Here is a 17314-nt window from a genome sequence, read left to right on the forward strand (position 1 = left end):
GGCTATTGGCATCGGCGATAGGCGACCGGTCGGTGGTCGGATTCCCTCCGGTGAGGGAATCCTAGAGAGAGGTCAGAGCTTCTCTCTCTAAGAGAGAGAAACCAAATGAGAGAAATGGCCATTAAGGGTCGGTTTTGGGCTATTTAAACCCTCCCCGAACGGCGGCGTTTTGGGGAGGGACTATCTGTGTAATTCGGGAATGGTTTAATCTCATCTGTGGTCCCCTTGGTTCTGTAATTTCACATTTTGGTCACGAAATTAGGTTTTTATGCTTTTTAATTTTGTTTTCGAATTTTATTTATTTTTATTTTAGTCACTACCATGTTTATACATGTTTTAGGTAAAATAACATATTTAGTCCCTGTTATTTTAGTAATTTATATTTTAATCACGAGTAGTATTCATGATTAAATTACACTAATAGTACCTAACTTTTTTAATATTTCTAATTATATCTATAAAGCTTTATTATTTTACATTTTAATCCTCATAATTTTAAATTTATTTTTATATAAACTTGCTTTATATTATTTTATGCAATAAATCATAAAATATATCCTTAACTTATTAGGAAGGTATTTTAAATGATTTGTGGCATGAAATAATATCTTTAATGTATTTTTAATGGGATCATAAATTAAAATTAAATACAAATTTGTTAATTTATTGCAAAGACATTAATTAATAAACAAATGGACCAATTTTGGGCGTTGTGGGGTGTCAATCTTTCCTCACACATAACCGACTCCCGAACTTATTTTCTGGTAAGCAGACCCTTGTTATGTTATTTTAATATTATTTCATTAAAATAACATATCATTTTGATGACCAATCACACCTTAACAAATGATTGGTGGCGACTCTTCAAATTAGTGTTTTATCTGATTCAAAGAAGATAAACACTTATATTTTCTCGAGATAATTACACTTATCTGTGTACACATTTTTTTTCGTCACCGGGCAAATAAACGTCTCGACAGTTACTTTGTTGAATTCTTCAACTATTAAAAGTTACAAAATGGTACTTCAACTATATTGTATTTTACCCAATTTATTATTAGTTTTTTATTAATCTGTGATAAGTATAAAGTAGTATATTCGATATTGAACGCTAATACACTTGGCATTCATGGTGCTTGAACCCAAGACCTCAATGAATAATAATAATTTTTTTACCACCAAAGTCACTTGGTTCGTACTATTATTAATTGAATACCGTTGAAAAAATTTTAATGACTTTGATTATGAGACTAAATAATTTTATATAAAAAATACTATTTTCACTTTAACTTAAGGTGTTGTTAGTTTATGTAAACTAATAATATTATAAATTTAAAAAGACTAATTTAATCTATAATATTAAATCAAAATAAAGAGATTATTTTATAAAAATATAGAGAAATTAATTCTTAAATTTTAATAAAATATTTTTTGAATAGTCTAGATGACACATTTTATAGATAAAACTATTCAAATTCAAATCTTTTAAGAAAAAGCAATAATCTTTTTATTATCGAAATTACTCGTTGGATTCTAAATTTCAACATACTAAAATCATGATTACAACTTAATTATATATAATTTATCTTTGAAGTTTGGTCTTGCTTTTAATTGCGTTGTAAATTTAATTAGCTTAAGCCGCCTTTCGCTGTAACCGTAAGACCAAGGAAACTGCACGTTAGGCTTTTATTTGATCAGGTGGTAACAAAGACAAAGCCAAAGCAATTATTCGTCACGAGTTTAAATATAATGTTGCTTAGCTTTCTCTTAGAAATTTAGCCGTCAAAATCTGACTAATATCGATTTCTTAATCTTATCAGGAAAATTATTTAACTAATTAAAATATATTGATACCTTTTTAATAATTTTGGATAACTATAAGAAGGTATATTTAAAATCATTTTTAACTAGGGTAAAATATACAAATGGTCTATTGACTATATGATATTATTTTATTGAGTCGCTCGACTATTAAAATTAATAAAATGGTCCTCCGATTACAGTGTGTTGCTTTGTTGAGTCTCTCGACTATTAAAAGTTACGAAATGGTCACCCGACTATTCATATGTTTCAAACTCGTAATTTTCCGTTAAAAATTTGACGATAGACTGAGCTGGAAGTTAACATGTTGACTGAGATATTATAAAATATGATCTCATAATCTCAAACGACTATCATATCTCAGTTAACAGATTAACGTCCAGCTCGAACGATCGTCAATTTTTTAACGGGAAATGATGAGTTTGAAACATAAAAAGCAGTTAGGTGCCAATTTTATAACTTTTAATAGTTGATTGACTCAACAAAGCAATAGTTTATAGTTGGGGGATCATTTTATAACTTTTAACAGTCGATAGACTCAATAAAGTAATATCATATAGTCGGGGGCCATTTGTGTACTTTACCCTTTTAACTATTGACAACGTAAACGTAATTGTTTAAATCCGATACCTGTAAATAGAACAACATTTTCTTTTATCAATTCGTTTGATGCTTTTTGATTGTATAAACTAATGAATATTACGTTATTCATTTACGGGGATTAGGGCAAAGGAAAACAAATGAGGGAGAATGTGGATTTTTAGCGCGTCGTTTTACGGTATGATAATATAATTTAAGGTTAATTTAAGATGATTTTAACTTAAAATATGATTATAGTTAACCTAAAAATTTATATAAATTTATAATATTTTTTACTGCAATCGAAAAATTACATTACATGAGTTTAAGACATACAATAAAGAATATTATGATAAACGTAACATTTTCGATTGTAACATGTACAACTTAAAAAATTATTTTATTTAACCTCAAAACTAAAATTTTAAATAAAAAGTTTAATTATAATCAAATATATTAACAAATTGTATTTGAAAAATTCCTATTTTTACCAAATATATCTGCAGTGGATATGTGTTTTAATCAATAAACAAATACTAGCGCCTGACAAACCATGTAAATGATACGGACACAAACCCCATAGTAAAAAAGAAAGAGAAGTTGAGGTAAATACAATAAATAAGATTTCAAATCATTACTGAAAGACTCAAGATCGGTATAGACTTCCCAAATTTGTTTAAACAAAGTTATTTTTTATTATACCTCTAATAAATACGAAATATTATTTAAATTATTAAAAAAGGAAATAATATTTAAACAATATCAACCAAAATCTCATTAACATTAGTTAGGAGCCTACGATCTGACTCAGTGGTAGAAAATCCCTTGAAAATGGAAAAGACATAGATATCCTCGAGGCTTCATCTTCATTAAATGTTGATTTTAATTTGAAAACACTTGAAGTTTTGGTTATAACATAAAAGTGGGTTCAAAGGAGAAAATTTGTCTAAATCTTTACAATAACAATATATTTTAGGGTAAATTACATGTTTAGTACCTAAATTGTCAATTTTTGATCCGCTTTATACTTAACTTTCAATTATTTTCAAAATCATACCTAACATTTAGTTTTTGTTTCATTTTAGTATCCATTATTTAAAAACTTAATGAACGGGTTCGTTGATAGCCACGTCTACAGTCGGCGGTCGTCGTATCCATCGACCGATTACGCCTAGACTTTTAAACCCGCACCTTTTTTACCTCCTAAATACGATTTCGGCCTCCGTTTCACACAAAAAAACACCTCAATCTCCCCAAATCAACGATGAATTCTTCGATTTCTTCATCCTTCGATCTCTATGATCTATTGTTTGATGGGTCTTAAACTGGACTATGTTGGTCGCCTCTTTATTCTCTCGTGGTCCACCATTTATATTCGTCGACCGTCTATACTACGTCAACTCATCTGTTAAGCTTTTAAAGGGGGTAATAAAATAAAATTAAAACTAAATATTAGGTATGACTTTGAAAAAAATGAAAGTTTAGATATTAAAACGGATCAAAACTGATAATTTAAGTACTAAACTTATAGTTTACCCTATATTTTATATGCCAAATTGTATTATAGCGATTGTTAAGGCCAAACAATAGTGAATATTAAAAAGATTTTAGAATAACATAAGGTGGTGATTGATCGGTGCGAATGGCATGAATTATTGCACCAGTCTGGCCAAGAACACATGGACCCTCGAGCGTTGTTTCGGACCCCGGTGGAATAGACTAGCCAGCTAGTTATTGATTGGACTACAATTATCAATTGTGGTCAATTTATCTGTACTTTTTTTTTAATTTGGGGAATCATTAAAAATCAAGTACAGTACCAGTAACCAATTATTTGATACTTATCATACCATATACAGAAAATGTTACACGTACTTGAAAATAATGTACAAAGTTAAATATCGAGTTATCGACTATTCAAAAGAAAGAAAACATTTTCTCTCATTGCTGCCGTATGCTAAAATACCAGTGAAACTAATTAATAATTTAATAAAATATGTAGTTAAAACTCTTTATTCGTATTTCATTTGTGGTACATGATTTATATCTCTCGTGAAATCACAATCTTTTAGTATAATCTTTTATAGATTCATATAATTTATAAGAGTTAAATTTCCTATCAGCCTATCGTATTTTTAACTTTATCAACTTACGAACAATCATCATTACTCTATATTTGACACCAACATTAAAAGTTACTATAAAACCTCTTAATTAATCAAGACTGAGAGAAAATCTGAAACCATCCTCTCTATTCTTATTTATTCTCATAGAAATTTAATATTTAAACACCGATCAATTATTGTCTAATCATTCACCGTTCAACATCATTCTTTTTTTTAAATAATCTAAGGTGATTATAAAATAATATTTGTTGATAATTTTTTAGTCATTGATAACTTATACCCTACAGACATATCTGCTTGACGAATTGTTCACCATCTTTTGTTTCTCACATAAATTACAAAGTATAAACAATGTCAAATTATAATATCTCAAAGGTAACATTTTGGAATGTGAATTGGAATAGTGGAAGTACAAACAGTTTGATGTTTGTAATAATTAGCTAACTGTAATTCCCAGTTTCCAGCCAAATGATTAGGGATGTAATGTAATCGGAATGGGTTAAAGAAGGTTTGATTAAACGCGGAAAGATAGAAATGAATGAAAAGGAATATTATGGTTTAATTACTAATTTTGTCTGTTTGTGTACTTAATCAAATAGATTCCATCAATAATAGGGAAGGAAGCTTCCACTCACACCGACCATAAATTGATAGGTTATTTAAGAGCGACTGACTGACGAGTACAACCAATGCCCCTTGCTCCTCTCTCTGCCAAATGATTCCTTACTAAATTACGATTCAATCTACCTGTACACAATACCAATATATATATATATTAGGGTTAACTATACATTTAGTATCCAAGTATTATTTTTATTATATTTTGATCATCAAATTATTATTTTTTTTCAAAATCATATCTAACGTCATGTTTTGGTTTTATTTTGGTCACATGTCGTTAAAAAATTAATAGAAGTGTTGACGTAATATTATCTTATAATGACACGCCAATATTACAGTTAAATTTTTAACGGTGGGTGATCAAAACATAATGTTAAGTATTATTTTGAAATAAAAAAATAGTTGACTGAACAAACGGAACAAAAGTGATAGTTGAGTACTGAACTAGTAGTTTAGCCTATATATTATTATACATATCATCATTGAATTAGGTGAGTTGAGTCTGTTTTCAGTCTTGATGCTAAAACCAAGGTTTAAAACCCCATTAATTAATTAATTAATTAATTAATGTGAGTTTGGTTAATGGAGAAGTTAATTGTAAGTAAACTGGATGGACCGTGGTACTTTTTGTGCATGTCGGAATTGTCTCCCTCTATCTCGCCTTGGATTTGCCTGATCTTAGCTGGCATTTCCCATGGTTCAGTGAACCAAAATAAGTGCAGCTTCTAAAAAAATTAATTACTTCCAACATCGTCCAATGTTTAAGATCCGATATAGAACAAGGTAAAGCTGAATATCATCCCACCATCTTTTTATGTACATCCATGTCTAGATCTGCGTCCTTTGACTGGATGCCGGCAGCTGGATTTAACAATTTAAAAAAAATGATGCAATTTTCTTAATCATTTGACATCACACACGTCATGCACACGCAACTATTTGAATTCATAATTTTTAGAAAGAATAACATTCATTTCATTTATACCACTAAGACCTCTTGATGAATTTTTCCTTGACAAATTCCACTTATAGTACCTTTCTACCCTCCTCTGATCCCCTAAATTAAAATACATCATATCAACATGGATCACATGATAAATATCAAGCTGCTGGGACGAACAAAGATATTATGTTATGGGGTGGATTTCTAAAATTTTAGGAGATAAAAATAAATTATCAATTAAAAATATAAAAAAAATATGTAAAATATATACTAATTTAAAACTTTCAAGAGGACGACTCCTTTTTTCCTCTTTCAATCCATCCCAGTCAAGGTGGTCGTAGAATTTATGGTGGCCGGTGACTGAAATCATAGAGGAATAAGCATAATAGCATAAGAATAAGAAACAAATGTGCCCTTGATGGAAATCTCATTAACAAAGGATTTGGATTCTTTTTTGTTTTTTTTAATCCAAAGGATTTGGATTCAATTGATGTGATTTGGCACAAAGCTCAATACAATGTTTTATAGCCCAAACACCCATAACTAATTCACTCTAACATTTCTTAATTTAAGGGTAAATTACAAGTTTAGTACCTAAATTATTTATTTTGTTTTGTTTTGATACTTAAACCTTTTTCAAAATCATGCCTAACATCTGATTTGAGTAAATTACATCATTCATCATTCAACTATCTTTCCACTCTTATTTCCGTCACTAAAGTTTTTTCAATTTAAATATTCAACTTTCAAATTACTCTTGCTTTAAACACTCTAATTTATTTTATTAATATTTTTTATGACATGATATTTTTATTATTATTCCATTAATATAATTAAAATAAAAAATTAAATTTGAAAATTATAGTGATTAAATTAGTATTAATTTGAAATTAAGTAATAAAATTAAAAAAAAATAAACTTTAGTAACCAAAATAGGAGTGAGAATATATTTGAACGATGAATGGTTTAATTTACCCTAAAAATGTGTCATGTACACCAGTTCCTCAAGTTTAACGGTGAGGTACAAAAATGAAACAAAAAGTAAACGTCAAGTATGTTTTTGAAAAAAATAAAAGTTTAAGTACCAAACAGAACAAAAGTAATCATTTAAGTACTAATTATGTAATTTACCCTTTTTTACCTCTTCAATACAAACGAGGAACAACCGCATTCGAATGATCCAAGGAGCTTATAGCATTCGTCTTTGGTGTGACCCAGCATGCTACACTGACTGCATTGTCGGTGAGATTTCTTTGTAACCGGCGGAGCTTTAACAACAAAAGTAGCTTCAGCAACAGGACAATTAACAACAATGGATCTTTGATCTCTTCTTGAAGAATCCAAAAAAAATCTTCTTGAAGAATCCAAAAAAAAATTAGTAATGGAAGGAAGAGGATCCATTAGTAAAATCCGGGCACGAATGGGAGTATATGACTCATCCGACAAAAAATGCATGGTCAATTCTTTTTGATGTTCATCGAACATCTTCTGAACACCGGCACAATTACATTGGAAACAAGTACATAAAGTACTAAAGAAACCAACTCAGATATTGGTGGTGACCTATTACATCTATTCATAATGTATAGACTGGGTCTAGGGATTACAGAGTAGGTAGAGGCAGTTGTCCTATAAAATTTCAAATTATCATATATTTTAAATATTTTCTATTGAAAATCTACTTTCCACCCAAAAATTTTATAAATTCATCCTTTAAAATTTTAGAAGCCCGTTCATCGTTAACATGAAATCATGTGTAAGAACAAGTCAACTAAAATAATTTGTTGAACACTAGTGACAAAAAGATGATTTGATATCAATCTACGACACAGGCAAAAGGCGTATATCTATTAGAGTACCAATATCTAAAACAATCTGGTTCAATTCATGTAAAAGAATTGCATGAAAACCAAAAAACAAAAGTTCAACAAAGATTGCTGCTTGAGAGACGTGAGAGAAACTTTACCCAACCAAACCTCAAGCCTATGAAAAATAGAAAGAAAAGCAAGGAATTACGACAGAACAATCAATCCTCATTACGGATGAACATGTGATGTCAGTCTCAACCTACCTTGTTAGCTATGTTGTTGGACAGCCAATCCAATCCCTCGTATAGCCCTTCACCAGAAGTGGCACATGTACTCTGGATATACCTGTGAGGGCCACAACAATGACTGGTTGGTTACATTCTCTCAGAAAAAAATGTTTTTATAAGTAATTATCTGTACATAAGAAACAGGGAAAAACTTAATATAATCAACTATAAACTACCAATGGCGCTGTCGGAGGGATGAAGGCCAAGCTTATCAGTGATATCAGCAGCATTCATAGCATTTTGAAGATCTTGCTTGTTTGCAAATACAAGCAGCACAGCATCCCTCAGCTCATCCTACACATGAGAAGAAACAAGATGATGAAAAAGTAAATAAATGTGTGTATATACATCGAGAAACTGTAACAAAGAATGGCAATTCCGAACGTAACTTCGGCCTGGGCTCTTATAAAGTTATTGGTACCTCATTTAGCATACGATGAAGCTCGTCCCTAGCCTCAACCACACGATCACGATCATTGCTATCAACAACAAAGATTAGGCCCTGTGTGTTTTGGAAATAATGCCTCCACAAAGGTCGAATCTGAAACCATCCATAAAAAGCTATCAGAAAATTACATGCTAATGGAGAACATTTAGTTAGTACAAGACCAGTCAGAAGCACTAAAGCTCATTATCTGCAACTATACTGTACTGGGTAAACCTAATAGGATATTAATATTCATAAGAGTTTAGCACTTCAGTTAACAGTCAGCTACAGCATTGATTAAAAGAGAGAAAAGAAAAGAAAAACAGAGATTGCTTACTAATTTATTCATGAGAAAGGAAACTTAAAACCATTTCCTAATATACTTTGTAAATCAAAATATAATAAGATTCTTTGTATGTGCTGATGTGGGAAACGCCAATCAGATAGCACAAAAGCAACTAATAAATAAAGCTACTACGTAAATATGCCATCTAGATAAATAAACAACTACTATGGAAACATACTATCTAACAAGTTGCCTCTAGGGGTTTGTACCTAAGCCAAGCTGACATCAATCTGTAAGAAGCTCAAGCTGAACTCGAAATCAAGGTTCAAATCTAGCCTCGAACTTGATTAAGTTTCACTTTTAAAGACTGAGCTTGATTCAAGATAAAAATCAAACTGCTCAATGTCACTTGTTTAAGTTCTTTACCTAGTGAAGGCTGAGTTTGATTTTCATGCTTGAACCCAAGCTTGATCTTTTTTGTTCTCTTTTATTAGCTTGAGTTTCAGTTCATCTTTTTATAGCTGAACACGAATAACTTGCAAGCACAAATGTCTAGTTTACATTCCTATTTGTCAAAGAATGAATAGCCCTCCTCTCTTAGCGAAGAGGAAAACAAATACATAAGTTGGAAGTACATGTAGCTTATGAATAAGTTGCTGATGGGCAGCCCTTCCTCAAACAATCAACGGAAAGATTTGAAAGACAAGGTGACATTAGTAGATATAGCATGATTATGTTGCATGTCAATGATGGAATATGTCAACAGCATAAACCGTCCAAGCACATCTAACAGTCGCAACATCAACGTTACAATTGAATAACATGACAAATTGTAACATTTCCAGTTTCCGGCAAGCAGCAAGGCCAAGGAAATCAGTCTAATGGTAAAACTCTAAATATTGATGGGTATTTTTAACCAAAAATATTGATGCTTTGTTCCAAAACAAAAAGTTCCTGTTGTATTATTGCCTTGTCCTGACCACCAACATCCCAAACAGTGAAGCTAATGTTCTTATATTCCACAGTCTCCACATTAAACCCAGTGTGATACAGCAATAAGAACCACCATTGCCGATCAAGTAATTAAAATATTTGATTAACAAATCAAAGGGCATACCAATGGTGGGAATGGTAGTAACAATCTCTCCGAGCTTGAGTTTGTATAAGATGGTAGTCTTCCCAGCAGCGTCAAGACCAACCATAAGAATTCGCATCTCTTTCTTAGCGAACAGCCGACTGAACAGCTTAGCAAAAGACAGCCCCATCCCTTTATCTTTGTTGAGATCCAAAAAACAAGATACGGTTCAATCCCAATGTTTTACATCCAATTAAAAGCCTTACGAAGAAACAAATTACAGTTGGTACTATATAGTCCACATAAATAAGAAATTCACTAGTTTTCATTTCAGATATATGCATGCCAATTTTTCTAAACCAAAGTGATGAAGAACATTATAAATAATTAATTTCTGTTATGAGAAGCTACTAATTCGATGTAGACAAGCAGGTCTAAATCAGCTAGAATATATATTGAAAGTATAATCGGAATGAAAACTAATACTAGTTGTGTATGTCATAGCAAGAAGATCCAAGAGAAGATATTAGCAGTTCTAAGAAAACCAAGATCCAGATTTAGATCGGAGATCAAATAGTGAAAGCTCCATCAGCCCGAATCAACCGGAAAAACTTTCACTTACACACAGAAATTAAAACAAAAGATTAGTGATAAGAAGAAACAATGCAGAAGCAGAATGCAATAGAGAGAAATTCATACATTGGTGAAATTTTGAGAGAACTGAGATTCAAAAAGGAAGAGCAACGCTATTTATTTTACAATTTATATTTTACATTTTAGATCATTCTTAGGTAATTACTACGGTGAGAACTTTGGGTTTGGGAATCAAATGTAGGACAGCCGTTGGATTAGAAGTTATTTATATTTTTTTATTCTTTTATTTTTTTCTAATTTTAATTTTTTTTGAGTTTTCTATATTTTAATTATATTTATAACAATTACTTTAATATATTTTTATAAGAATTATTAATTACATTTATTTTTATATTAAAAATATTTTAATTTATGTTATATTTAGAGGTGGCAATCGGGCTATTCGGATAGGGTTTAGGTTGGGTCATTTCGGACCGGGTCATTTCAAGTCTATAATATTTCGATCTAGATTCAGTTTGGATCGGATTTGGTTCGAGTTTAGTTTTAGTATATGAAAATTCAATTCGGATTAGGTATCGGGTCGGGTCAAAATCGGATCGGATGGTTTTTAGATCGGGTTAATATAGAATTGGTTGGCTTCGGGTCTAGTTAAAATCGGATAAGTTGATTCTCGTTCAGGTCAACCATTAGATTTTCAAATCAATTTACATTGGTTTCAATTTGGGTCAACCTTTAGATTTTCTGATCAATCGTTATTGTTTTTTGTCGTCATAACTTTCGGTGTTGTTTTTTATTAGTTATAATTCAATAATTTTATGCAAATATATATTGTCATATCTCAAATTCAGAACTAAAATTTTTAGTTATAATCAATTGAATCGATAAATATTTAAAATAAAAAATTTTATGTTAATATAAACTGTCACAATCCAAATTCAGAACTATAAATTATTTAATCAGATACAGAGACGACCTTTTAACCGAAGAAAAATTATATTAGACCATTAAACTAAAGCATTTCAATGTAAAAAGGTATCGTGAAGTTACAATTACGTGCAAAAGATCAATATACCCCCTTTAATGAATGCAGTAAATAAATAATATAAAATATCATGTAACCCACAATTATACGTAATGTTTTTTATACAAAAACCTAGTCATATTAGAGAGGTATCACACCCCCAAATCTAATTATTTGTTATCTTCAAGCAATATATCTACTTATCAGCCTCTTGTCTTAACAGTTCATTACATATTTAGTTCAACAATGATCAATATTTCTTATACATACATATACAATACTGGATACATATCGAAGTGCGAATAATATTCAATTAAATGCAAAGAAAATTATACAGAAACAAATCATTGAATTGGATCAAAATTAATTATTATGATACACACACGAATCAATTGATACATATTATTCAACAATGTTCAACTACGTAAGGCTGGAAATTATCAATATCATTTCAATTGTATCCTTTCATCAATCTAACCATCTATTTGAGCATTAAGTGTATATTCAGACATGAAAAGGAGTAAATTTTTTTAAAAAAAAACCTTAAACTCATATGTACATGTTATATGAATAATTTAGATTTAACATGTGAGAAAATAAGCCATGTCACTAAAATTAAACAGAGATATTTCTTTTTTTTATTGTAATATATGATTTAAGTATTTTTAATCATTTGACAATAAATTTATAAATATCTTATGATTATGGTACTCGAATTTGAAACTTTTAATGATAACAAACATCCTTTTAATCAATGAAGTAGCTTAATTCGTACTTAATAGAGATATCTCTTTTTTTAATACATCTTATCCAGATTTACATAGGAAGGACATAATATTTAAAATTTGATCTACATATTTTAATTATGATCTTCGTTATATCTAAGTTGACATGAAAGGACCTGAGAAAGAACTTAATTAAAATATTTTAAAATTTAAAGACTAACTTAAAATCTAATTTATATTTTGGGGAACATCCAGTGCAATTAACTCAAATAAACAAATGTAATACCCAAGGATAAAGTTGGAATATCAACCCAGCCCTCTTCTTGATTGCCGATAGAAAACACACCTGCTTCTAAAACCCTAAAACCCTTTTGCCCTTACCGCCCACTAGAAAGAAGAAGAAGAAAAAGAGAGGGGAAGGCCGAGCATAAAAAAGCCGGCGGTTATTTTCCGCCATCCTCGAGTTCCTCAAGGAACAAGCTCGCCGCTACTAAAAGGTTTCAACTTTTCTTCTGATTTTAATTTTAACCCAAGTTCATTCAAAAAGAAAAAAAAATCAGAGTGAAGTTATTTCAATTTTGATTGTCAGCAGTTTATATATACTGGGTATTTGCTGAAATGGGAGAAAAGGGCAAAAAGAGTAAAACAATGTCTAAATCTCAGAGTGCTGCTAAAGAACACAAAGATCAGCTTGAAAGGCTCCAGAAAAAGGTTTCTTTCTTTGTTTATATGGTTGTGTGTGTGTGTGTGTATTTATCAGTTCATTGTGGATATATAAACACACACGAGCGTATGTTTTTTTTTTTTTTGGTTTTTGTAGGATCCAGAATTCTACCAGTACTTGCAAGAACATGGCAAAGACCTTCTTACGTTTGATGAGGAAGATATTGATGTAAGTTAGGCAAAATTTGTTCATGTTAATATTGTTACAAAGGGCTTGCATTGCATAAAACAACGTGTAATTTTACCTGCTTCAATCTTATCCGTGTAGGATGATGATGAAGGTGTTGATGTTTACATGGAAGATGGAGAAAACCAGCTGGGTGATGAGACCCATATGCATGATATTCCCGAGGAAGAGGAGAAACCGTCTAAAAATGTTTTAACTACTGAAATGGTTAATTCTTGGTGTAAGTCTATCCGAGAGGATGAAAAACTGAGTGCAGTTCATTCTCTTATGAAAGCTTTCAGGACTGCTTGTCACTACGGTGATGATACTGGGACCGACTCTTCAGCAAAGTTTACCGCCATGTCAAGCAGTGTATTTAACAAAATAATGTTGTTTACTCTATCTGAAATGGATAGAGTTCTCCGAAAGTTGTTGAAACTTCCTGCTTCTGGTGGAAAGAGAGAGACCATAAATGAACTAATGAACACAAAACAATGGAAGAACTACAACCACTTAGTGAAATCATACCTTGGAAATGCACTACATGTTTTGAACCAAATGACAGACACGACAATGATATCATTCACTTTAAGGCGTCTGCAGTATTCTTCTGTATTTTTGGCAGCGTTTCCAAGCCTTCTGAGGAAATACATCAAGGTATGTAGTATGGGCAAAGTTGAATGTGATTTTCTTCAAATTTGATGATTGCTTTGCTGTTACTATTTGTTTTATGGTCTGGTTGTGGAATGGTTGTCTTTAACAAGCAACAATAGCAATCAGTGTAGACTGTAGACCCCTTTTGTACTTTGTTATTCATTTGAGTTTGTGATATTCATATATTTCTATGATAATTTAAGGTTTAATCTATTCCTCTGCAGAGGATAGTGTTTTAAATGTTTATGGAATAGTCATATATCTTCCTGTTTTTAATTTATTCATTCTTTTCCAGGTAGCACTTCACTTTTGGGGTACAGGAAGTGATGCTCTCCCTGGTGTCTCCTTCCTATTTCTTAGAGATCTATGTATTCGCCTGGGATCAGATTGTTTAGATGAATGTTTCAGAGGGATATACAAAGCCTATGTTTTGAACTGCCACTTCGTTAATGCAGCTAAATTACAGCAAATCCAATTTCTTGCCAATTGTGTCATAGAACTTGTTCGAGTGGACCTTCCAACCGCATATCAACACGCATTTGTCTTTATCAGACAATTAGCAATGCTTCTGCGGGATGCACTCAATATGAAAACCAAGGTATCGTCCACACTTTTTTTCTTTGAAAAGTTTTTCTGTAATCATCCACTTGCTCATGTAAATCAGAATGCCCTTCTTAGTTGAAGACTATATTCAACCATTTTCTTTTGCAATCTTTTGGTGTTTGTTCCTTTCTTATTTTCACTAAACAATGCTCCTTGTCCCACCATTCTTCTCAGGAAGTATTCAGGAAGGTTTATGAATGGAAGTTCATTAACTGTCTTGAACTTTGGACTGGAGCTATCTGTACCTTCAGCACAGAAGCTGATTTCAGGCCACTTGCTTATCCGTTGACCCAAATTATATATGGGGTTGCCCGTCTAGTTCCAACTGCTCGATATTTTCCGCTCAGATTGAGGTGTGTTAGAATGCTCAACCGCATTTCTGCATCTACTGGTACCTTTATTCCTGTTTCTATGCTTCTTTTGGACATGCTGGAGATGAAAGAGTTAAACAGACCTCCCACTGGCGGTGTTGGCAAAGCTGTTGATTTACGTACGACACTGAAGGTATTTTTGAAATGTGTTGTTTCACTTCAATTGATATAAGCTTTTTGTTCCTATGTAACTTCGGACAATTTTCTATTCCAGGCCAGCAAGCCCATTCTAAAGACACGGGCCTTCCAGGAGGCGTGCGTGATTTCTGTGGTTGAAGAACTCGCTGAACATTTAGCTCAACGGTGCTATTCTGCTGCTTTCTTTGAATTGTCTTTTATTCCAGCTGTTAGGCTACGTTCCTTCTGCAAATCTACTAAAGTTGACAGATTCAGAAAAGAAATGAGGCATCTTATTCGTAAGGTATATCCCTTGGATTGATTATCGTATCCTGCTCTATGTGCTTGATATGTTGCAAAATTGGATTGGTGGAAGAACAATCCCTTGTTAAGTTTATTTACTTGCTATTTGTAAGCATGCTCCCTTTTGCATGTTGCAAACTTTCGGCTGCACACTATTGATTGTTTGATGTCACTTCAGATTGAGGCAAATACTGAGTTTACTAATGAAAGGCGTGCATCGGTTACATTTCTACCGAATGATAATGCAGCAACTTCTTTTCTTGAGGTCAGTAAAGTTATTATTTTTTTAGAATTTCATTGTATCCTCTCGCTGTTGTCGTGTTTGAGCATATCAGCTGCTTAAATTTGTTCGTGTCGCTTTATTTTGTTTTGCTGTCAGATGAAATTACTAAGCTTTCTTGTTGCTCATAGGATGAGAAAAAGATGGGGACTAGTCCTCTCTCTCAATATGTTATAACTCTGCGTCAAAGAGCGCAACAGAGAAATGATTCAATGATGAAATCCAGGTCTATGATCTTGCTTTGTGATTAGTTCCATCCTGTCTATATTATAATTGTGTTAAGACAGCTAGTTTAAGTAGCATGCATGTAATTTTCAGTGTTGTTGTGGGTGAGAACTCTTCTGTCTTCGGGAGAAAGCTTGATCAGATCCCTGATAGCGATGAAGAAGATGATACAAGGAACGAGGATGGTGCTTCTGTTTTCAGTTCCTCCTGGTTACCTAGAGGCAATTCCAGGTATGATTTGTCGTGTCGTCTTTTCCATCTCGCTTGCATGCATAATGGGGATGTACATGTGCAAAGAAATATACACATGTAAATGAATTTTGCTGTCTATAAACTTTTGGATTGCGAAAAAAGCAATTACTATACCACCATCTTCCATTTTCTGTCAGGGCCGATCTTTCAAAGGAGGAAAAGAAGAAAAAGAAGAAGAAAGGGATGGAACAAGAGGAAGGGATTGGTGATGATGATGAGGATATTGTGCAAGACTTGGTACTTAGTTCGGATGAGGATGAAGATGTCTTGTCTGAATCTGATAATACTTTTGGGGAAGATGGAAAGGGAGAGCAACTAGGTGGCAGCAGACAGCAGAGTAAGAAGCAAAACCCCAAGAATTTATCAAAGAAGAATGTAAGATCTCGTCGTCATGAAAAAAATAATAAATCAAGCAAGAGAAAAAGAGCCAGCTAGTGGACCATCAGCTGGAGCTGCTCTTTTTAGAGCTATTGATAGTGGATTATCAATTTATTTGAGATTTTGTTGTCTGTCAGGGAGGCCATATAATACAATCCTACTGAGCTTTTATATTATATATAAAATATTGGCCAACTTGGTTTATCTGAAGCGAAGCAAGGCAAAGCTTGATAATGAACTAGTTGAAGAAGCTTGAGTTTTGGGGCTTTGCCTTAAATTTTATAATTTTTTAGTACGGTACTTGTGCTCCCCCCCCCCCAACCCACCCTCTCTTTAGCATACTACCTAGATTAGACAAATATTTCATGTTTGGGTAGTGTAGATGTTATAATTTCAAAATATCATATATATGATGTGATATTTTTTTTGTTATGTGGTATATTTTCATTAAGATTACAAATATTATATATTTTCTATTATAAAATCAATGTACAATGATATATTAAATAATACGTTTATTATAAAAGTGGTCAAATTAAATTAATGTTATAGATGTTATCATTTTAAATACCCGAGCAGTAATTGTCTTTAAAAAATTTTGTTAAGTAACACATAGCATGTTCTCAATTGAAAAAAAAAATGTGTGCACCTAAAATAGTAACATTTATAACATTAGATAGCTGAATTGATCCAAAAAAATTTAGACACCTATTTGAGAAAAACAATATAATTTGAATATTAGGCCTAAATAATATTAAATTGTATAATGTTTATCAAATTTAAATATGATTAAATAATTTTTTTAAGCTTAGTACACTAAAATATTAATGTTAAATTTAAATACTACATTGCATATATATATATATAGCAATAAGAAAGATGTCAAGAGTTTAGGCAGATGAACTTGATGATCATGTAACTATAATAAT

The 17314-nt window shown here is 31.7% G+C and overlaps 1 protein-coding gene and 1 pseudogene across 1 annotated transcript; one reads left to right on the top strand and one right to left on the bottom strand.

Annotated features, from left to right (window-relative positions):
- Positions 1-7899: 7899 nt before the first annotated feature.
- On the bottom strand, positions 7900-10753 carry LOC120150349 (annotated as a pseudogene).
- A 1914-nt stretch (positions 10754-12667) lies between these two features.
- Positions 12668-16556, top strand: LOC120150503 (nucleolar complex protein 2 homolog). Its single transcript, XM_039163194.1, has 11 exons — positions 12668-12810; positions 12906-13024; positions 13134-13205; positions 13305-13859; positions 14152-14454; positions 14634-14963; positions 15045-15251; positions 15429-15515; positions 15662-15756; positions 15849-15986; positions 16145-16556. Exons 2-11 carry the CDS (start codon positions 12932-12934, stop codon positions 16440-16442), a joined length of 2178 nt encoding a protein of 725 aa, XP_039019125.1. The 5' UTR covers positions 12668-12810; positions 12906-12931; the 3' UTR covers positions 16443-16556.
- Positions 16557-17314: the final 758 nt, after the last annotated feature.

The sequence above is a fragment of the Hibiscus syriacus genome, unplaced genomic scaffold (genome assembly GCF_006381635.1).
Source record: "Hibiscus syriacus cultivar Baekdansim isolate YM2019G1 unplaced genomic scaffold, ASM638163v2 tig00111022_pilon, whole genome shotgun sequence".
Classification (NCBI taxonomy): Eukaryota; Viridiplantae; Streptophyta; class Magnoliopsida; order Malvales; family Malvaceae; genus Hibiscus; species Hibiscus syriacus.